This window comes from Cyrtonyx montezumae, unplaced genomic scaffold (assembly GCF_038088225.1).
Source record: "Cyrtonyx montezumae isolate F1298 unplaced genomic scaffold, pur_monq_1.0 scaffold_12, whole genome shotgun sequence".
Classification (NCBI taxonomy): domain Eukaryota; kingdom Metazoa; phylum Chordata; class Aves; order Galliformes; family Odontophoridae; genus Cyrtonyx; species Cyrtonyx montezumae.
This window is the reverse complement of record NW_027071848.1, coordinates 16907176-16930199: the sequence shown is the minus strand read 5'-3', so window position 1 is coordinate 16930199 and position 23024 is coordinate 16907176. Positions and strand designations below refer to the sequence as shown.

General features: G+C 38.5%; 1 protein-coding gene across 3 annotated transcripts in view; it reads right to left on the bottom strand.

Annotated features, from left to right (window-relative positions):
* Positions 1 to 499: 499 nt before the first annotated feature.
* Positions 500 to 23024, bottom strand: part of WASF3 (WASP family member 3) — a 61670-nt gene continuing 39145 nt past the window's right edge. For 2 of the 3 annotated variants that reach the window (XM_065730137.1, XM_065730138.1), the window contains 8 exons: positions 22857 to 22999; positions 17091 to 17225; positions 14369 to 14522; positions 12710 to 12827; positions 5253 to 5419; positions 4284 to 4547; positions 2887 to 3254; positions 500 to 1863 (listed from right to left, as the gene is read on the bottom strand). In XM_065730137.1, the coding sequence (XP_065586209.1) occupies positions 1706 to 1863; positions 2887 to 3254; positions 4284 to 4547; positions 5253 to 5419; positions 12710 to 12827; positions 14369 to 14522; positions 17091 to 17225; positions 22857 to 22989 (1497 nt within the window). In that variant the 5' untranslated portion in view covers positions 22990 to 22999 and the 3' untranslated portion in view covers positions 500 to 1705. Of the gene's footprint in view, positions 1864 to 2886; positions 3255 to 4283; positions 4548 to 5252; positions 5420 to 7099; positions 7276 to 12709; positions 12828 to 14368; positions 14523 to 17090; positions 17226 to 22856; positions 23000 to 23024 lie in introns of all 3 variants that reach the window. The other variant, XM_065730139.1, reaches the window with a different exon arrangement.

Here is a 23024-nt window from a genome sequence, read left to right as displayed (position 1 = left end):
AAGTCACATGCAGATACAGCAGTGGAACAGCCAGTAGCTTGCATGCAAACATCATGTCAGACTGTTACATCCTGGAGAATAAAACTGTTAACTGTGTAAACACAGGTGAGATATCTTTTATTTCTTCTTTTTCTTTCTATTTTTTTCATTTCACATAACTCCCCCCCACACACCCCTTTGTTATTTGTAAGAACAGACGGGGTCTCACAGAACAAAGGAGCTTTAACAAATGTTTAGACCTGGAATTACAGACTTCTGTTACAAAGATTAAAACTGCAATCTGTTAAGAATTCCTCTTCCTCTTCCTAATACGCTTTTAAGAGCCTCATCAGGCGAAGATGCAGCCCAGCTCTCAGTCCAGGAGAAAAAAACATTTTAATACTGTACTGAGAAAAAAAAAAAAAAAAAAAACATGAATGGTTTTGAGAATTTTGAGAAATTTGAGAATGAGGTTTTGAGAAAACAAAGAGTCAAAGCAGACTGTATGTCAGCAACTCTACCAAGGGGAAGAGAAAGAGTGAACATAGATGGCATAGTACCTAAACAGCCATTGAAACTGTTCTAACTGCCAATGTTAGAGAAATGCAAAGTAATAGGCAGGAAATACATTCAGAATAATGGTAGCTTTGGGTAAGTGTGCTACGGGAACCTGAACAACCTCTCATGACTATACATACACAAATAACAAACAAACAACTCATTTACAAGCTTTTGTACCGACAGGCATAAGGACCGAGCTCAATACTTGTGAAATGCATCTGGCTGCTAGATCTAGACTGACAAAATTTCATTCTTCAGGAATAATACTGTTAGCTTTTCTACACTGGAATAACCACATTGTTTCAACCAGCTCCATCCTGAAATCTTACTGCCTAGCTGATCCAGACCACGGAGGTGTTTTAAGTTCATTTTATGACACAGGCACACATTCACTATCTACATTAAGACTTCCCAGCACCCTGCCCAACAAGCTGCCTGCAACCTAGAGCTATTTCCATTACAAACTTATCCCGTCTGCTCACCAACACTTTAATTTTGGATCAAGGGGATTCATTCCTCAAAGTATACATTTCATTATCCTGCTACATTTTTAAGATTAAAAAAGGAGGTTAAGTTGTATAAAATCGAGTCTGTGTGCAAAAATCTAAGCCCAGTAGTGCTTAAAAATAGACTAAGTAGGTATTTAGTTACTGCCTACTGCATTTTAACATGGGCATAATTAGGATCTAATAAAAAGCTAAAAGTTGTGTATTTATGGAACAAGGCTTCACCCAGTTAAATAGTTAACCAGCCCCAAAACTACCAAGCAGACCAATTCACAAGTACCTACACGGTTTAGATAATTAAAGGAATAAGATGCAAAGTGAAAAAAATATATTTTATCCCTCAAAAGATCAGTAAAATAAAATGCTGGTTCTGTAACAGTGCAACAACTGCAGCATGTTTTGCACGCAGCACATGATTTGCTACATTTAGTGGCACTTAAGTATTACGCAGTAAATACTGAAAGTAAGACAAGTTTCTGATCTGCATAAGCATAATCACATTATTACCAGAGTTGCTAAGCTACAGCATTCTGAATAATATCAATTCAATTTTAGCATTTCAATCACTAGCCTTAATACACATCAACATCCTGCTTTACACCTTGCTGCCAAAGCCCGCACTGAAGCCCAGTGAACTTGCTGCTGCACTCAGACCAGGCTCAGTCTGACCAATCATTCTCATCAAACTCTGAATCGTCATCAGAATCGCTGTACTCCACGGCAATGCGCCTTGAGAGGATGGTTGCCACATCGTTCCCGACAGGCTCCCGCTTTGCCTCTTGCTCACGTTGCTCTTGCACCTTTTTCAGCTGTATTCCTGTAGGGATGAAGTTTTCCACATTAAGTTCTCAAATTTCTTTAATTTCTCATTTCTCGTGTTCAAAAAGGAAATCTAAGAAACCACTGAATTAGAGTGCCTTCCTCAGCAAGGAAGAGACCATAAATAAATAAATAAAGGGCAGACTAGAATCCATTCTCAAAGGCTTGAGTTCTTCTAGACTAACCACAGAATAGCTTGGGATAGAAGAGACTATAAAGATCACCTAATTCCAACTCCCTTGCCACGGGCAGGGTTACCAGCCACTAAATCAAACTGCCCAGGGCCTCGTGCAGTCTGGCCCTGAACACTCCAGGGACGGGGCATCCATAACTCTCTGGCCTGTGCCAGTAAAGAACTTCTTCCCAACATCTCAGCTGAATCTCCCCTCTTTTAGTTTAAATCCATTCCTCCATGTCCTACCCCTATCTACTCATGCAGGAAGTTTCTCTCCCTCCTGTTATAAGCCCCTTTCAAATACTGGAAGCCCTCCTCCAGGCTGAACAACATGGCGATAACATATTAAATCTAAATATTCAAGACTGCATGAATCCTTTTGATCTGAAAAGTTTTCACAGGTGCATTTGGAAACAGCAGTAGAACTACTCTATCATGTAAGCAAAGTCAGGAGCATCAATTAGCCACCAAGTAAAAATCACTGGGCTGAAACCTGGTGCCAGATACCTCAGTTCCAAATAGAACCAAAAAGTCTATGTACCTCTAATGAACATACTACATAATATACATAAATACCATTTTCGTTTTATTATGTACATAAAAGTACTAGCATGCATTTAGCAAAGCTTCAAGACCTTGGATCTGTTTCTAAAAAGTAACGACCCAAAGTCACGATGACTAAGGTTAGAGCGTGTGCGTGGTACCTGTGGCAAACTAATCTTCTAAAAGAAATCCTGCCTAGTGGGGAACAGAAGCCATGAACTCGGATCACTGGGAAATACAGTGCTTTCATTGAAGAAAAAAAGAAAAGAAATGGTCAAAATGGGTATGTGTCCACATACATACCCATCCGGATGGCAGCCAGGAGATCACTCCGCGCATCACTTACTGGCGGCTGTGCAAGTTCGTGGCGTTTCGCCTCAGCAGCTGGAGGAGCATGCATGGGGGAGGAAGAGAGGGAGGAAGATGCTGCAGGGGGGCCAGGAGGGGGAGGAGGGGGGCCAGGAGGAGGGGAAGCAGTGACAACGAGCCCGCTAGGAGGAGGATGAGCGGATACGTAGGCAGAGCCCGTCACCAGTCCAGAATGGGAAGGTGGCCCAGGAAGTTGAAGGGGACTGACAAATGCTGTTTGTGCTGATGGAATCATAGGGGGAGGAGGAGGAGGGGGAGGGCCTGCTGTATTGTAATAATCCACCATCTGAACAGGAAGCATCCTATATAAAACAAAATAAAAGCATTTAATACATCAGAAGTTAGGACTTACAGAATCATCACCCCTCAAACTGCTCTCACCTAACCTCAGCTAAAACAAAAGACAGTGAGATTTAAAATCCTGAGTCAAATATGTAAACGATTGTAAAACATGTAAATTACCACATACTGATAATACTCTGTTTAAGGCAGAAGGGCACCTCCTTTCAGAAGCCCACACAAAAAAATGGGAGCTTATGTTATTACTCCTCCTTCGTTAACTACACACCGACATGTGTTACTAAACTTCTGTGAGAACATCACGTACAGTACCACTCTAAAGCACAATGGATCAAGAAAACTGCAGGCCTCTGATACCACCTCCACAGAAGGCAGTGTGAGAACAAATACTGGGAGATAAGGCATGGAGGATAACGGAAAGTAGGACTGGACAGCTGCACCCAATGGGTCTACCATGCACCTCATGTGCCTCTTTAGTCAAGTGTGTCAAATTAATATCACTCAACTTGATGAATTTGATGGATACTTTAAAGAAGAACAGGGAAATGCTACTTTGTTAAAATGTCCGTGGCAGCAGGGAACTCAATTCTGTGTCTGATGACATCCCTATAGTTCAATCACCAGTTCCTTCATAAATCATTTCAGTGATGCAAAACATGTTTATCACATTCTGCAGTGCCTTTTCTGCACTTTCCTGGAATTTAAAACATCGTACAAATTATGTTCTACCTGTCCTAACTACCTTCTGCTCTAAGGGAAAATTGTCCCCTTCTTAATGTTATATTAGGGACCCTTAGTATTACAAAAATACTGATTTCATCACATACCATACAGAATTCTTTATTTCTGCTTTCACTATTTAGTTCCTCAATCTAAATCAGCTCATACGTAAGAATAATATCAAACTTCTCCACAGTGAGAAGAACTAAGGTACTTGGGACTCTTTTTGTACACGCATCATACTGACAGTTATGAAAAACATGATCCTCTAGTTTTGTCAAGAAGTCACTGGAGTAAGTCAGGAGTTTTACCCATATTCTGCTGACACCACAGGTACTGAGCTATGCTGGCCATCTGCAGGCTGGGGAGGAGGTGGAGGTGGTTGCTGAGGTCTGTTCAAAGTAGCATGACGTGCTGTGGTGGAAGGTGGTCTGTATTCGTGTTCATGGCTTTGGGATACACCCACGTACTGCGAACCATCTCCAGTTCCATAGGAAGGCATTGCTATCTGCTGATGGAGGGAATGATTCGGAGTGGCAGGATAAGAGTAATCTGTAACATCAGATGCATGGGACCTAAAATTAAAGTAAACGGATGCAGAACAGATTATGCAAGCTTAACAGTACTATCCTAACAGCTCACAAGAAAACCTAAGAAGAATGCAATCAGGATTGCTTTCACTGCAGCGAGACTCCCTAACTATCGAGCACCATTCTCATCTAAGACCGCTAAGTAATAAAGACTTCAAAAAAGAAAAGAAATTTCCTTCAGGTTTCACTATTCTTTAGAAGCAACAAGGAAGCACGTTGTTTGTGTCAAGGATTCTGACAGTCCTCTCTACTTGAAGTGATATTACTTATCAGTTTGGCCTTACGTTAACAACAGCAGCAGAAAAAGGAAAGCAATATGGCAAGCACTCAAATATGCACAAGATTATGCTTTACCAAAGCAGAGAAAACAAATCTCAAAAGTTAGGAAATGTTTTTTCTTTGCACAAATAATTCTGTTGCAAAGGCTTAGAGAAACTGGGAAATATAAATATTAGTTGAGCAGAGAGTTCATAAAGATACAAAGTCCAGGATGCTCTCTCAAACAAGCCCAAGAGAGGGAGCAAAAGAATCCCTTCATCCCATTACTGCACAGAGCTGTATCGTATTAGTAAGGAACAATGGTGCAGCCTGGCTTTTAGTGAATGCAGCAAACTGATGCACTTATCTGTAAGACTGGAAGCAAGGTAAGCAACAAAAAGCCAGGGCTTTGAGTAAAGCAAAATGACAAACCCTTTGGGCATTTTGTCCTCTTTCATGCTTCCTGCCTGCTCCATTTTCTTTGCGTCACTCATGAACTCAATGCCCATTTTCCTTCTCTCCCACTCTTCTTTTCTTGTTCTTACTTTTCTCACATTAACTTGCTGGTTTCTGTTTGGATTCAGCTTGTGTTTCTCTCTCTGAAGTACAATAAGTATAACAAATTAATTGTAAATTGCCACAGTTTGGACTCTTGGATATCAACCTTTAATGTGCAAGTTTTACAATTAGCAAGCTATGTCAAATATGATTTTTCCGTATCTCAGAATTTAAAAAAAAAACAAGAGATAAATAGAAAAAAGGTCTAAAGAAGTGAAACACACCTCTCATGCAGCAGCTGTCAGCGTAAGAACCTCTCTGAAGCCAGTACCTGTTTCTGAATGCATCATGCCTTTATAATTTAGTACCCCCAAGATGAAGCCATCTTCTCTCCACCTCACTACTGGTCACAAAATTAACCTTCCATGCATGTGAAACAGATTTCAGGATTTAACTGCCAATATGTGCTTCACTGAAATTTCAAGTTCTTCACAAGTACTTTTTTCATACGTTTTATAATAAGTACAAGGTATGTCATAACAAAAATTCTATACCCAACGTAACGATGCAGCTTTGCAATTTCTGTTTACAATATCTTGCAGATTGCAACCAATACTGATACCTGCAAATAGCTGAACACATTTCAATACTGCTGGGAGATTAGAGACAACTTCTATGTCAGTAATTAAATTTGAGAATCCTGGAAGCAAGGTGTTAAGGCCAGAAAAAGGATTTAAAATGTGTGAAAGGCAGAGCTCAGAGACAATAATAATCCACCTCTTGCACTTGGCAGTTAAAAATCAATGTCATCTAATCAGAGAAACCTATGGCAAGAATGGTCTTTGTGAAACGTAGCAGACTGGCAGCCAAGAGATAACATTTTGCAGTTGCAACCATAAAAAAAAAACAATTGTGACTAAAAGATTTTAGAGAGTCTCTGAAAACACTACTGAAGCAGCAAGTAGCAATTTTCTTTACGTCTCATTATTCAACTCATATTTTTGTTATTATTTTGTTATTACTGATCCTCACTGAGGTTGAAACATTAGATATACGAAGATCTGAGCAGTTTGGATGTGTAACTGTTTATTTCAGCTGGACAGTGAACTTAAGGTATCAGTGCACACTTCAGCAGTGGTGGTTGTTTCCTCATCCTGGCTGCTCAACAATTTAAGCATCAGCTGATGTTTGTCACTCGTTCCATTCATCCCTAGCACTACTGCTAGCAATTAACCATGGCAGAAACAAAAAGGGAGAAAATCCTTTAGTGAAACCAGCTTAGTGGATAAACTCAGACTTCTGTGCAAAACAGGAGAAAGTAACTCCCACTGAGCTCAAAGGGAATCTCACACAGTGAAAACGAGTTCTGCTGCATATCCCAAAGCAGGTTTTTCTTCAGAGATCTCTTTCAAGCAGTACTGTTACATCTGGTACTGCAGTTTGTTTTATAGACAAACTAGACACGAAGAAAGAAGTACTGCTGTTACCTTGTACAATGCAACTGAACTGCTTCTGCAACTACAACCATGTAAGATCGAATATGAAGCACAAAGCAAACACTAACTTCATTCCAGCACAAAATTAATTATGAGAACAAAATGATCATCAGGAAGGAAAATATTAATTACAGAATATATGCGGTTATCTATAAGAAGGGCTTTAAAACACACATGTATGTTGTGCCTCTTCTAACTACTCCCAGCCTGTACAAACATCTAATTCTACTCAGTATTTGGGAACATACAACTGTGGTGTAAGAAACAGCTTGGTTGTAAACAGACCTAGTATCTGGGGACAGGGATCCCTCGGAAGATGCTCCGTGGTACACACTCTGAGACAACCTGTTGTCAGGTCTAAGCTCTTTGTCATATGCCATCATATTCCACTCCTGGCGTCTGTTCCTGGCTTTTCTAACCTTTTTCACCTCACGGGTGGTGCCATCTATACGCTTTTGCTCCTGATGTTCAAACAAAAGAAATAAAGCACGCAAAGAGAGAAAAAAAGGGAAAGGAAAAAAAGCAGGTTAAAATGCAGTTAGAGTGCATGAAAATAAGACCAGATTTACAGATGAAGCCAAGTCTTCATAAAATTTCTCTGCACTGAAAGTGCCAAGAACTCCTTCAGCTGTGAATCCCATAAGCAGAAAAATGTCACTTTGCCTTTCTTCTGTAGGATGCACATCCCAGTGTGATAGGACCTATTGCTGCTATTACTTAACATGCCCTCCCTTCATAGATCTGCTAAGTTACCAACATTCCTCCTAGCTGTTCTTCATGCTCGCTTCTGATTAATTCCATTGGTTTAGCTTTTGAAATCCTTCTGTATCATTTCAGGCCCAGCCAACGTCAGTGGTTATCCATCAGATCTCCCAGCAGTGGGACTCCATGCTCTTCCAAATCTGGAATTTCTCCATCTGCCACCTTTGATTTCTCACCATGAATACAAAATCACACTGGTGCTTCGGTAAGAAAATGAGGAAGTTTGAACAATCCAAACTGAAAGAGGTGCATACATGCTACTCTTTTCCTCAACAATAACAAGGGCATTGGATTATTTTATATATTTTTTTAATCAGACCAAGAATCCACATTTTATAATACTAACTCATTGATGGAACCTCTTTAACCTATTTATTCATAATTTGATATTAATCTTTTAGCTGTTCATGAGATTCTCAGGACATAATTATATTGATCTTCTGAAAAGGAAAGCATCATCAACTGTATTTCGACAGGACTGAAGTAAAATGCTGACAGGCAAGCATTTTATCCTCGAGTCTCTACCTCTGAAGTACAGGGGATATCTGGAAAGTCAAGAGAGTCCCACCAAAAAGGAAAAGAAGAAAATGTTATCTCACAGATGAACATAAACTCCCAAAGCTGTCAAATAGCACCAACCAAATAATTCTGAAACAATTTATTTGTCATTATTCAACTAACAATATTACCAAATATTTGCTTGCCCTTGGTTTGGATCTCTGGCTTGTTCATACATGTCTGCAGCATGCACCTGCTGAGCTACACATGCTAGCATTAACAGCGACTGAAAAATCTTTATCAAATGCTCTTGACAACACTTGCTTGTTCCTGACTCCTGCAGTGAGCAATTCTTCTTTTTAGTCTGATTAACATTAAGTAAAGATAACCACTTTGGTTCTTTTTTTTTTTTTTCCTGCCAATTAATTCTTTTTTCTCCCCAAACCTTTTGGCATCACTCCCTTAATAATTCAGGTTATGCAACCTTCCTTAATGCCATTTCTTTACATCAACATTTTCTAATACAGGAATTGGAGCAGAAGGGGGACAGGTTCAACCATGCTTTATTTTAAACATACGAAGTTATTTTATTCCCCATGCTTGCTTAATGCTTTACATCTGCCTTCTTCATTTGATCACTGCAAATTTTGTTTTAATTTTGATCTGTTATTCTGATTCATTTCTTTAACTTTTGTTATCAACTCAACTGAAAATTGGCTTTAGTGTTTTCTCTTCACAGAAAAGTGATTCCATCCTCTGACAGTCACTATTATCCATTCTTTTAAGTTTCTAAAGTAAATGTCAGCCTTTCGAACCACGTACAATACTCCTTGGAAGCCAATCATTTCAGTACAATTCCTGTACGAACAGGAATGTTCACATGACTGCCTATACATCATCACCTATTTAAGCTTGCTTTTTTTTTAATTTTAAGGGATTACCATGCATTTATAAAAAAAGGTAAACAGATGTGTGTGTATGAATGAACAACATACACCCAAGTCTTAGTTTGATTTTATTGGATCAGACTTGGATAGGTTGTTCCAGACCACCATCTGTAAAGTATGCTGAATCAATAAATCTGCTGGAACCCCTTTTAGTCCAACTGCACTAAGCGCTATTTGTACCAATTTCTAGATCATCATCTAAACGTATCTCTAAAACATTTAATTTTTTCAATAACAGCTAGGAAGACAAATAGCAGCAGCAGACAAAACCATGTATAACCCTGGTAAAGCAGCTTTATGCTGTTCCAGGAACAGTGGATGATGTGATTAGCTCTTACACACTGTGGAAACACTTTCATGCCCTGAACAGCGAGCAACAGTTCTAGGTTTAATGTGTAAAACAGTTTTAGGGGAGCTGAAGATTTAGAAAATAACTACAGTTAGAAACATTTTTAATGAAAAGTAGGCATTATTAAGAAGAGTTACTTCCTCTTAGTTAAATGTAATAAAAGCTGCAGTAGACAAAGAAATGCTGTAGGTTAAGCCAGCATGCAGCTACATCATTCTTCTGTTGGCAGGAAGCGATTTCAGTCACACAGCAAGCACACTGCAGCCTTCAGAGTTAAGTTCATTTTAAGTTTGACATTTGCATCAAGAGTTAGCAAGTGATATTTCAAGCATTTTATAAGGAATAACAGCCTGTAACTGAAAGCAGCTTCAGCAAGTGTTATTAATGCTTCCAAAGAAAAAAAAAAGATCAACGAACCTAGCATATTTTCCTGACTTCCTAAAATTTACAAGATCACATCCATCTCAAGCCTTCAATGATTTTTGAAATGCAAGCATACAAACCCCCCGAATTTAGAGTTTTCTAATTATTTGAACAACTAATTATTCCTGATGAAAAGTCGGGGAACAATAAACAGTGAAGTAGAAAACCTTCCTTCGGTTAACCAAATGATTAACAACTGGTTTACTGTCAACACCATTCAGATTACTGCTATATCAAACTTACTGCACTCTTATGCACTAATCTACTGAAAGCTCAACAGTAAAAAGAATTCAAACAAACAACAACAAAGAGGGAGTATATTGCAGATTTTAAACTTGTACATGAAATCAGAGCTTCATTTGGAGCTGAAAGTGCTTTGGAATTCCGTGTTAAAATTCTCCACAATTAAGCTGAAAGAAGAACTGTGACATCTGAAGGCAGGAAAATGGAGCGCCTCACCAACTTTCTGCTGTCATTTACTCAAACATTTAAGGCAAATTACCAACATAAATTGGAAAACACACCCTTTGATGCAAAGTATGTTCTTAATCTTCAGTGACCGCCTGAAATGTCAAGGCTTAAAACCCACTACATCTGGTCAGCTTAGTAGGACTGCAGAGCTAATAATATGCTATACAATACGTAGCTATTTCTTCCCTCACAGATTCTCAGTGTGTTTTACACTTTGTGCTTCTGTAAAGTATAAATAGTTGGCAAAATTCTCAGTTGGTTGATCCCAAGTTTAACTTTAACCATTAGATTGTTAGTAGATGCTCTAGATTCATCCCCACTCGTTGCTATTTCAGCGACAAGAACAGAATAAATGGTAATCTCAATCAATCTGTGCAATGAACATCTCAACCCAACCATGCAGCTCTCCAAATATCCCAGAGGATCACATCAGATTCTGGAATGCTAACACACCCTGACTTCTACTTGTCAAAGTCACATCTTTCTATGCAAATTTCCACCTGTGTTGCTTTCTTCTTAGCTGATCTTGTTGTACACGCAATCAGATCAAACAGCACTCCAGGCAGAATTTACCAAGATCTGTTTCTGAGATGCATGGCTATAATTCTACGTGATTGGAACAGAGTATATTTTGCATCTTGTTTGTAGACTATAATATGGCAATTAAAATCTACAAAAAAAAAATACCATGGGTGGAAATAAGTGCATTGCCTGAAATAGTCTGACAGCAAATCTCAATATAAAAGGTTCTGTAAAAACCTCTAAAGGAATCATAACATTTCCAAGTGATATTTTGTCATAAACTTAAAAAAGGCTTTTCTATTTTCTCTTTTTTAGTGTCAAATCAGAGCGAAAAATGTAACAGTTGATAGTTTCTTTTTATCCCTTTCTCTAATGAACAGCCCTAAATTTGAAGGGGGAAGAAAGGGCTGGAAGGAAAAAACCTCAAAGTGTCTAAATAACCCTATACATTTTTTTCCTCAAAAAATACTGGAAAACAAAAGCTGCTATAATTGTTTCTCATCTCTCAGTCAACTCTATGGTTTATCATACTGAGGACACCGTAGGACTATAATCCTACATACACATTTTTATGCTGTCAGATACATAACAAAACGAATACTTTCAACTACTTTGCTTCAGACAGTATCTTGTACTGATAAACCTTTCAAAACAGAAAACACTTTTGACTGCTACTCCTAACAGGAAGATCTGATTATTTGTTTCCAAAACTTCTAGAATCATAAACTAAAACAGCTGCTGAATTCAAGTAGTTAACTAAGTCTTGATGTTTAAAAATATTGTAGTCATAAAGCTCTGTCAAGTCACAGGAACAAGGAATAAATGTCATTTTATAAAGACACAATAGTCAAACTCCCCTTTAGTCATGCCCTATAGGCAGATTTCTAAGCAGGTATCATACATATTAGTATACATTCAGGTGTATGTACGTGCTATGATATACAATACCTACTTATACTTACATTCCTATACAGGAGCCAGTATCTATGATGCTTGTATTATCTGTGTACTGAAAACTAAATAATTTCCTTCTATTTCCTCAGAAATCTGTGTACCTGTCACATCTTAATTCAAATCCTTTATCTCTCGTTGAACTTATCTAGAAGAGCACCTGCTGTCAGATGAGATAGGCAGTCAATGCTTAACCCTTTTTTTTTTTAATAATAGAATTTTCCTCAGTAATGTTATGGCCCTCACATTTGATCAAAAATTTACAGGAAAGAAGCTCTAAACATAGCAATGTAAATCTTCGTTCAAAGCTAAAAACTATTAAAAAATGAAATACTGACTGCATTAAATACACATCTCAATCAAACTGCTGAAAGGAAAATAGGACTGAAGACTCTTTTCTAAGAAAAAGCCCTTTGTTGTTGTTGTTTTACAACTTTGAGGGAGTAAGGAATATCATGCCTAAAGTAAGACTACTCTTGGTGCTAAAGCACATAATTAGGCTTTGTATTGTCATTTTACTATCTTGTTATGCATAGAAAAGTGAAGAGTTACTACCAAGGAACTAAAAGCAGCATATACTTGTGAATAAGCACACGTTTTGCAACAGGAGATGATGCAGCTGGATAAAAAACGGAACCATATTTCTAATTCATTTTCTCCCCTAAACCACAGGGTCTTTTTTTTCCTAAAGCCCAACAGGGCTATTTCACTGAGTATTAATATGCAGTTACTGGCAAACGATTAAAGAAAGTATGTTGGAAGACAACTATAGTTCTCCTGACATCCAATTTGCCAACTTAAAACAGACATTATGAGCTATAAAAACTGAAATGACTCAGAGCCTACAACCACTCATGAAGTGGAAAAATCCTTCCATGCACACAAACCAAGCATGGCCTAGCAATTCTCATGTCTGCACAAATGTACACAAAATTTTAATATATTTATTTCTCATTATGTTTTTGCTCTTACCTTTTGCCTCCTCTTTTCTTTTCGCTTGTCTTCAGTATCCTGCAACATTTTTTCTTTCCAAAGATCAAAAAAATAGGAAGGATCGGTATAAAACTTCAATCCATCTTTCTTATCATCCCTGGAAATAGAGTAGAATAGAAGCTAAGAAAATAGGAAGCAGCATTTTTAAACTAACAAACCTTACCTTCAAAAGATCATCCACATTTATTTTCTCTGCGTCATGAAATGACAGGCTGTCAAGTGCATGAAATACCACTCCTGGCAATTACAACTTGCAGTTGGCTTGAATCATGCCAAGAATTTCAGGGAAATGGGGTGAAATCCACAGCCTTTCAGGAAGCATGCTTCCAGGTGGGAGATGACAGGTAGTGTGAAATTTCCTGGTGCTACAAGATCATCAGTGCCAAGGTAGGATGTGTAGGGCACAAGAGGAGCCTAAGTTATGCATGGAAGTCAGCTGACTCAAAAGAACTGGAAAAGGAGTATTTGGTTCAATCCAGACAAGGAAGCACAAGATCATCACTACTCTGAATGGCAGAAGAGCTAGGAAGTTGGTAGCAACTGAAGGTTGAGCACTGCCAAACTCCTGCTGGAGGATTTGAGATGGAGCTGATATGGGCTTGGTAGTTCCAAGTGGCAGCAGCACCCAGGATCACCCAGACTGCTGGATCAGGGTACAGAGAACAGATCTCATATATTATCCAGTCCTACAGTGGCTAAATTCTTGTTTTGTGTGTGCTAGATCTCCTCACTACTAAGATCTAACTTACTAAAGGGAGTTGTGGGGATATACTTCTATCCCTTCAGCTTTGATCAGACTATAAATTGAAGTTAGTATAAACTTTATCCAAAGGAAATAAAAATAATTTAAACTTAGTAGCTGGAAAAGACTTAAAAATAAAATTTAAATAAATTTCACTAATGCATCCCTAATAAAAAAGAAAGAATGCAACAATGCTCGCTGACAGTACCATGCCAATACAAACTGGAGCACAGCTGTGCAGTACACTTGATTGATAAAACACTCACTGGATGCTCATAAATACAGAACACAGTTGTCCGTAGCAGTGAGTAAAACACTGTACCCCAGCTATAAATTGAATAATTTTATCTTCTGAGTAAAAGCTACAAAAAAGAAAAAAAACACATTCCTAAAAAGAAATTCAAATAAGCTACCACAGAAATTGAGTTCCTGCTTTATACAGATCTCGCAGATCTAGTAATCCAGTACCTATGAGAAGTTAAAGGACACAGTACAAATATGTTTGTCTGCAACCCTTCGGGTGAAGCTAATTTCATTAACACATGAAATTAGGAGAAAAAAAAGACAGAGCGTATGCGAGTATTGGGAGAAGGAAGGGAAGGCAAAAGCAACAAAACCAAATTTCCAGATAAATAAAACAAAGAAAGCACTGTTTACTGTATTATTAACTTTCACTTTTTGCATGATGAATGGCACTTGCACTCTGATGCCATGTAATACTGTTATGCTGAAACACAACAATTTTTTTGTCCGTTTTCAGTGCAGTAACAACAAACTTTGTTTTCATGAACAGAGAAGTCTTCAACAAAAACCAATCTCAATAACAGACAAAGTTTTTCCCATCCACTGTGGTCACTTTTTACATACAAAGTAGAAGAATGCAAGTGTTTCCATACCTATAAGGTGAAAGTATATTCAGAGGAGGTGGTTTGTCACTCTGATTATAAATATCAGCCACTGGGTTAGGTATGCTGTTCTTTGAAACTACCTGCTGATCTTGAATTGTTGAACTCTTGAATGCTTTTTTCATATTGATATCCTGTAGTGATACTGTTAAAAACAAAAGCACATTTAACATATACCTGAAAGTGACTTAAATGAAAATTCATATTATGTGAACTATCTAAAAATACCTGTAGAAAAAACACAGAAGGAAAACTGAAAGATTTGTTTGTACTTTTCAGGAGCAATGATGATACATAGGTACACAGGCATGTAAGAATTGATGTAATAAAACAAATTTACGTCCCACTTGATCCAGAAGTTCACTTGAAATAACAGGAACATGAACTGTTTGTCTTGGAAGTTGATGAAGTAATCCTGTCATATGCAGATGTGCAATGATCCCCCCTTATTATTATTATTTTTTTTCCACAAGGATCAGCCTGGATTTCTAATAGCAGAAAGCCTGGCTTCAGCCATGGAACGGAAAGTTGATATTCCTCTGTCACAGCGTGGTTTATAATTACATCTGGTATCCATCAGCATTCAATCCCACTCTAATGATTAAATTACAGCCTCCGGAATTCCTGTGAGAGCATCTTTCAATTCCCAAAGTTCCCATATAACTGATAATGTCTTTCAATCTTAAGTCTTCCACGTCTCTCTACAGAGGGAAATAGGTTTGTGCATTCCAATAGCATACTTTCATTGCATCTTTTCTGGTACACAGCCCTGTCAGTCTAGCTAGGTTTTCTTTTGTGCTTAATATATCTAGTTTCCTGAGATGGAGAGCCCATTGCTAAAAAGCTCCAGGTAACACCAATTACAATTTAAACACGACAGCGAGCTATGTTACCTTCTATTCTTAGGCAACCTGGCATTTGGTGGGGAGGGGAAAGTGTCATGTTTGACTGCCAAACAGAGAACTGAAGTCTTCACTGGCTTATCTACAAAGCTATCATTTCTGAAATTTATTGTATATAGTAATATGTATATTCACATATATATAGCTTATTACCATGAAGGTAATAGCAAAAGTATAAGCTGATGACAATTCAAAATAAGATCTGATTATAATCTCAGTCCATTCACTAGTTTTCCCTTTCAACAATCTCTTTAATAACGCTCAGAACTCTGGAAACTAACAAAAGGTATTCTGCAAGAAAATGAGACCTCAGAAAAAGGAAACAAAAGCATACACACATACACACACACACACACACACACACACACAAAACCCACCAACTCTAAGGAGGACAGCATTTCCAAAAATAAAATACTTTTAAGTCATGAAGTATGACATCACTCATCTCAACATGGAACAAGTTCACTCTACAGATATCTTTGCTCGTACTACCACCACATGTCTGAAAATGTAAGCTGACTAGTGGCTCAATGAGAGCTTAGCTTATGTTCCCATACGGCTCACAACCTCACTTCCAGTTAACATTTTTCAAAACAGAAAAAATATGCATCATGTAATGATTTCCAATCACCATTTAGCTAGAAATGGAAGGCTAAATATTATACTATTAAATATTAATAGCACTGTTCAATGTTGGCATGAACAGTAATATTAAATATAATATATATGCTTTGTAATTAAGACTATTAAATTTATTACAAGTAGTATCCACTAAGTATCTAAGTGGATACTACTTACACCATTGCCCTGATAAACAAGACTTCACATTTTACTATATGTCAGAAATGTTAATTTTCTGAAAAACAGAAGGAATTGTTTAAACAAGACATACATGCAGTGAACGTGTCTGTAACTGAACATGAAGCAATATTAGAGCTTTCAGGCCTAGACACAAGTATGTTCTGCCCACTTCATTGACAGAAGTGCTTTCAAACACTGTAATGATGTTATTCAAATCCTTCATCTTCACTGTTTATTTATGATGTTACTGTATATACATATATATATATATGTATAATTTTATGTTTTTTGAAACACATTGCCCAGAGAGGTGGTAGATGCCCTGTTCTTAGGAGACATTTAAGACAAGCCTGGACCAGGCTCTGAACAAGCTGTTATGTGCCTGTTCATTGCTGAGAAGTTGGACTAGATTACCTTTAAAGGTCTCTTCCAACTCTAAGGATTCCATGACTATGATTTACGATGTTAATAACCAAATGTTTAAGCAAATGAGGACACAGTAGCAGAAACTACTGTTTTTAGTGACTAGGACCTCCTAGAGAATTCCGGCTAGTCAAAGCAGACATGCAGTGATTCCTTTAGATAAGAAGTGCTTTAAGATCTTTGGTAACTGTAGCCAGTGATCCTGGACTCTAGTAAAACAGTTTCTTACCACCCTATCATGAAATGAGCAGATTTACTGCCTCAAACTTTTTCAGATTTACTCATTTATTTCCAGTAAGGTCCAAACTTATTCACTTATGATTTATTTTATTCACAGACTAAATTTCTTCCCATGACAAATGTAGCTTAATAGTTCCAACACTTTAGTGGCTTCATCAAGTAATACTAACTTGAGTATTTTTTTTTCCCCTCACTCTTCTAACAAGTTTTCTTAGTAACACAAGATGGGAAAAATCAAAATGAAATATTAGCTCAAGATTACTTTGAAAAGAGAGATCATTGTGTAATTAAATACAGTCATCTCGTCAACATCACTACTGCCTCAGTGCTTTCATGCAATTACCTACCTTCTTCTACTGTTGAATCCAGCTGGGTAACTTTGACAGCAAGGCGATCGATTCTGTCTTGAAGGGAATTTGCTCTGATGTAGAAGCTGTTAGCCTCATTAAACAATTCACCAAATATGTCTTCAGCATGTTTACCTGTGTAAGAAAACAGGCAAGGAAATTTCTTTGCTATTGAGTTGCAAAATACAAGACAAATGGCTTCAATATCATGCAGTTAGAACAAAACACTGTCTGTAGGATTGTAACACCAAATCCCACATACACACACACAAAAGCACACAGACTGTCAAGCTGCTTGTTAAAACCTGCCTTCACAATGAAAAAGAACTTAAAATTACTGCTTTCTGTAAAAGCTGCTGAAGTACATTCAGAAAACTAAGATCTAGTAACCTGCGGTCGTTAACATTTAATTATAGACATGAGCACAAGCCCACATTAAAACGAAGGCAAGGTGAAGCAAACTGAAGGAGGTTCCTCAAACAAGATGGCTTGCTCTGCTCTACCCTCACTCTACACATTGCTCTGTCACTGAAGCCTTCTGTGAGACTGAGATGACATTGCCCACATTTAGTATGGTCTGCCTGAACTTGACACAACATGAAAGAGGAATCTGCAGCCTTCTCAGCCTCCTGTTCATCTGCCTTGTTTTCTTAATCACTATAACAGCATTTAGTAAAGTCTAGATCTGTAGCCATAAATCCTATCCTAATGAAATGCGCTATAGCGGATAGGAGTGTCACATGACAAAACCCACCCCCCTTCTTGGTATGCAGGACCTTGTGTGTGCCCATCCCCTCCCTAGACCTCCCTTCTTCCAAAGTACTAGACACCCTCATCCATTTCATTCCCTTCCTGCTCAGGTCATTCTCTCAGCTTCATTCTAACACTCCCCCTGCACCAGAAATTCCCCTACAAATTTCAGATTCCACCTGCCCACTAAACTGACAGTATTGCACCTGCTTAGGTCTCAGTTCCCCCTTCTGCCCTACAAAGACATTGTTGCCATTTAATTTTAACTCCATCAACTACTTCTGTATCTGGTATCTCAAGACTTCCATACTCTGTTAGTCCCCTACATGGCAGAGGTGCTCCAGTCACTTACTTCTTCATGAGCTGATACTGGGCTCTCTCCAGTATGTCCAATGCCTCTCTTGTACTGGAGGTATTCAGAACTGGACTCAGCACACCACGTACAGCCTCACCAGGGCTGAGAAGAAGGGAAGGATTCACCCCCCCGAAGTGCCGGCCATGCTTTGCCTAATCCCATTGGCCCTTATAGGAGTTTGTAGGTCCCTGGGTCCTCCTTCTTCCCTGCTTGAAAGCAGGCAAGATTGCTTTCCTGCAGACATCACACACCTTCTAGTTGCTATGACTGACCAAAGATTAGACAGAATGGGCTTTCAATTGCATCTGCCAGCTCCCTGAGAACATATGAGTGCAGTGCATCAGAGTCCATGGACTTGTGAATGTCCAGTTTGCTCAAGAATTCCATGACACAAACTTCCTTCACCAAAAGTTACACCCTCCTTACTCCAGTCTTTCACCCTGGTCTCTGAGACCCAGGATTCCTGAAGGCCAGATTTGCAGCCAAAGACCTAAGCAAATAAGGAATTCAGTACCTCAGCCTCTCCACTGTCTTATGTAACCACATCTCCTGTTTCTCTCTGGAGAGCACCCACATTTTCCCTAGTTATTGTTACCCTTTGCATCCTGGCCAAACTCAATTCTATTTGGTCTTTTTTCAACTCTTTAACTAAATAAAGCAGGCCTTACATTCTTCAGCCACCAGCACACAGAGCTCAAAACATCAGTGCATTTCAATACGTGCTTGTTTACATTAATATGCTGAGATCAAAGACATCATCACTAGAAAGGCCACAGAGATGCGTGCTTGTCTGTTACATGTCAGTAGATAAAGTAAGTCAAAATTTGACTGTGAACGTACTTATCATAGTAATTTAATAAATAAATGAATAAATAATGAAAAACAAACCACTTGCCACTCCAAAGCAAGTGGAAATCCCAAGATCCCATCTTGGAAGGGGGCCACAAGGATAATTAAGTCTAACTCCTCACTCCCACACAGGACCACCCAAAACTCAAAGCTTGTGTCTGAGAGCATTGCATAAGTGCCTCTTGAACTCTGGCAGGTTGGTGCCACAGCCATGGCCCTGGGCAGCCTGTTCCACGCCCACCACCCTCTGCTGAAGGACCTCATCCTAACATTCACCTGACTATCCCGACACAGCTCAATACTGTTCCCTCAAGTCCTGTCACTGTCAGCAGAGAGAATAAATCACAAAATAAATCACCAAGCATTATTAAACTTCTCTGGATGTCGGGATTTCCCAAGTAACTGAAATCATAATACCTCTACTCAAGTTCTGCAGCGATTACATGAAATGACATCTTGATGCATCAGCGTACAACATCCCTAGACATGACACCATAGGAATTGATTATAATTGATATTCGCATGTTGAAGTAGGCTGTTACTGACCAAGTCTTGATAATCACCCACTTCCTCACAGGACCTACAGCAGCAGATCCAATACCAAAATAACCAATCTTACAACTTGATCCAGCTTAGAGCAGTGAAGAGCTGTGGCATAAGGCAGGACACACTGTACTGTACTCACAACTTTGTGCAAAAATGCATAGTTCTGAGCCAATGGCCAATCCTCCCAAGAAAACAGCAGGAAGTAAATTGGTGGGCGCTACTCTTTCCATGAAAGAAAATATTTTTTCAAAACCCCACAGATGACATTTATCTCTATTTTTATGTTGGACTGTAAAACTTGCATGTGGGTCAACAAAAGGAGCTCTGTGCTGGCTACAGCTTGCATTCGTCTAGAAATAAAATTCCAGCTTCAGAGGCAGTGTGTGAATCAATGGAGAAGTCAAAGACAAAGAAACATGGAATATTTAAAGACTCAAAGGAAAGCCAAGTAGTCATAACGCTAACTTGAAATAACAAATATGTTAATGTATAGGCTGAAATCTAATTAAGCAGTGTTTAATATAGGAGTATATTTATGGCTTTAATATTTGGTCTTCAAAAGTAATCAGGTGTAATTATTTTTTACACATAACCTTAAGTCAGTAACAAAACCATAGTGCAACAGATCCTGTTGCAGAGACCAGTATTTTTCATTGGCAAGAGCCCTGCTGCCATCAGTCCAAACTCCAGGGCCAAACGTTACAGAGTATTTGTGGATGGGTGTTTGTTTCTTCAAGGTCTTCCCTTTGTGTTTTACTCCATAAAGCAAGCATCATACTTACAAATACATGCTGCAAATGCTCACAAGTCCTCCTGCACTGTAGATTCTCTTCCTCCAAGTAGAGGTGAATCCCCTAGTCAAGCTTTTGCCTTATATAAGGAGCACAGTTTCATACAGAACTTTGCTTACTCTGCCTGTGCTCCAAGCCAGCTGGCTGCAAACAAGCCCAAATCTGAAGTCATAATAGGAAAAAAAGCTCCATTGAGATCACATTCCCTTTGGATAAGTGCTTGTTCATGTCTCCTGAAAAGAGCAGAAGCAAGCCAAATTTATAAGCAACAGCACAGATCTGCCAGTTTTGAGAATCTGCGGTGGGCTTACAGTGAAACATTAGAACACAGCACGACTGCAACACGGACCTGCACTTGCTCTCTCCATGCTTCATGCTGTGGGAACACCCACAAGCTCTGGTACTGTCAGCAAGACATACTACATTAGCTCAAGCACAATATTTTTCTACAATCATTTCCTTGCTCCCAGTTGGCTTGAAACAGGCAAAAAAAAAAAAGTGCTGTCTGCAAAAAAATGCTCTGCAAACATGACAGATTTTCCTGTTAGAATGCAGATAAGCCTGGTTGTAAGACTTCACTCATTAAAAATCACATTCATCTGTTAAAACAAATGACGCATCACTTATCCACACAGATCTTTAAATGAACCCTAATAAAGTAAAGCAGAGTTGTCTGAAGGGACTTCCAACAACCTGAGAAACCTGCTAAGCAACAGACATGAATTGTTTCTCAGCTAGTTCTTCAGCAGCAGACATAAGAGGATGCGAATATACAAGGCATTAGCCCCAGTGCCTGTATGTGGAGAAGTGAAAGCTACACAATCCTAGCGAGATTTAACAAGGCAGAGATGTTAAGGGTCTATTACCCACATTGTGGCAATCATTGCACAACACCAAAATGAGATCAGATATCCCTGAATGTCATCAGGAAGCATCAACTGTTCTTCTTCACTTTCTGAAACTAAATACTGAGCAACTGCCAAATGAAATAGTAATTGAAGGTAATGATAGTAAATACAGATAAACATTAACCATAGGTAACTTTAAGCTCCAAATCAGCAGCTACTGCTTAAAAAAAAAACTCCAAAGGTCTGACAATCACTTAGATGCTTCTCTGAAAATGTCAACTCAAAATTTTAGCAACATAAAAAAAAAAAAGTCCTTAAACTTTTAGGGAACTAATGACAAAGAGTCACTGTGACACTTTTTGTATTATGATGCAACTTCACATTTAAAAAAATCCTCTAACTTCAATCTGCCAGACAGAAATAAACACCGCTAGAATTACAAAATGATTTAATTCTGGAAAGAACGTTAACGGTACAGGACACTCCAACTTGCAACATATCACTAGGAGGACAATAATGATTTATAAAATCACAGCTAATAACAGAAAAACGTGGAAGTTAACCACTTTCTATTATGTTTTACAGGTATCAAAAGGAAGAAAGAGAACAATTCCTATTGTGGGACATTTTGACACAGATCACTGTGTAAGAAAAATGCACAATTCTATTTGAGCACATCTAAGCAACTCCAGAGATGACAGGTTTACAAATGCTTGCTACACAGGACGATACAGATAAACCTCCAGCCCAATAAATCCCTAAATCACTGACCACTGGAAAGCAGGTATCTGTATCTGGCACTCCCTCCCTAAGCACAGGATATTTAGTATTATCACAAACTGAGCATCAGTTTAGTGGGATCCATAGTCTAACCACGTCGACTTCAACACTCAAACCATTTACATTTGTAAAGTGAACAAAACTGATGAATTGATCATTTCTTTTCTAGGACCAGAATTATCAGCACAAACAACAGCTGTTGGCTGTTAGATGCTTTCTGGAGAAGTCAGATTTCTCATTATTAAGAAGCATTATTCTTCTTGCAAGTACTTCAGACGTGCTGCTAGAATTGCTAGCTGCAGTGTCAGCTGAGAGGTGCACTGTGCAGGCTGTTCTGTGTGCAGATGATGCTAGCAGTAGTCTGAAGATTTGGTTATGGCAAATTCCATTCTTTCAATATGTTCTATTTCGTTCATATTATTTGACCACACACATCCAAAGAAAAAAAGCCCAAGAAATAATAGCACCTTAAATTAAATGAAATTTCAGTCAAATCTGTTACTTAAATGACGAGAGGTGGAAAACTTTGTTGTCTTCATCTTGGAAAACTGCAAACCAAGAACAACTCAAGTGCTAGTTCTGCTTCTAGCACCAATTTATCACATCTTAGAAAAAACTGCTAGCTTACTGTGTCATAGTTGTTTCTTCCTTACACTAAAAATCTGTTTGCATAAAAATTTAAAATATAAAAGAGCATAAAAGCAATGAGGTAGCACAATACTACTGTATTACATAGGTAACAATGTCCTGAATCAGTTTGGCTATTACAACAAGCTATTTTAAAGCCTTTCATTTGCTCAGTTTCTCATCAGGAAGATGAAACTTAAAAGAAGTTGCAGATACTTACTCAAGCTGCTCAGCTGGCGTATGATAGCAGCAAGGGTACTATTTGTTACACATTCCAGCTCACTAGTAATTCCCTCTGGTAAGGCTCCTCGGCAGAGATGCCTCGGTTCAATGTTTCTTTTCACCAAAGGCATGGCTCACAACCTGGGATTTACAGAAAAGGAGAGAC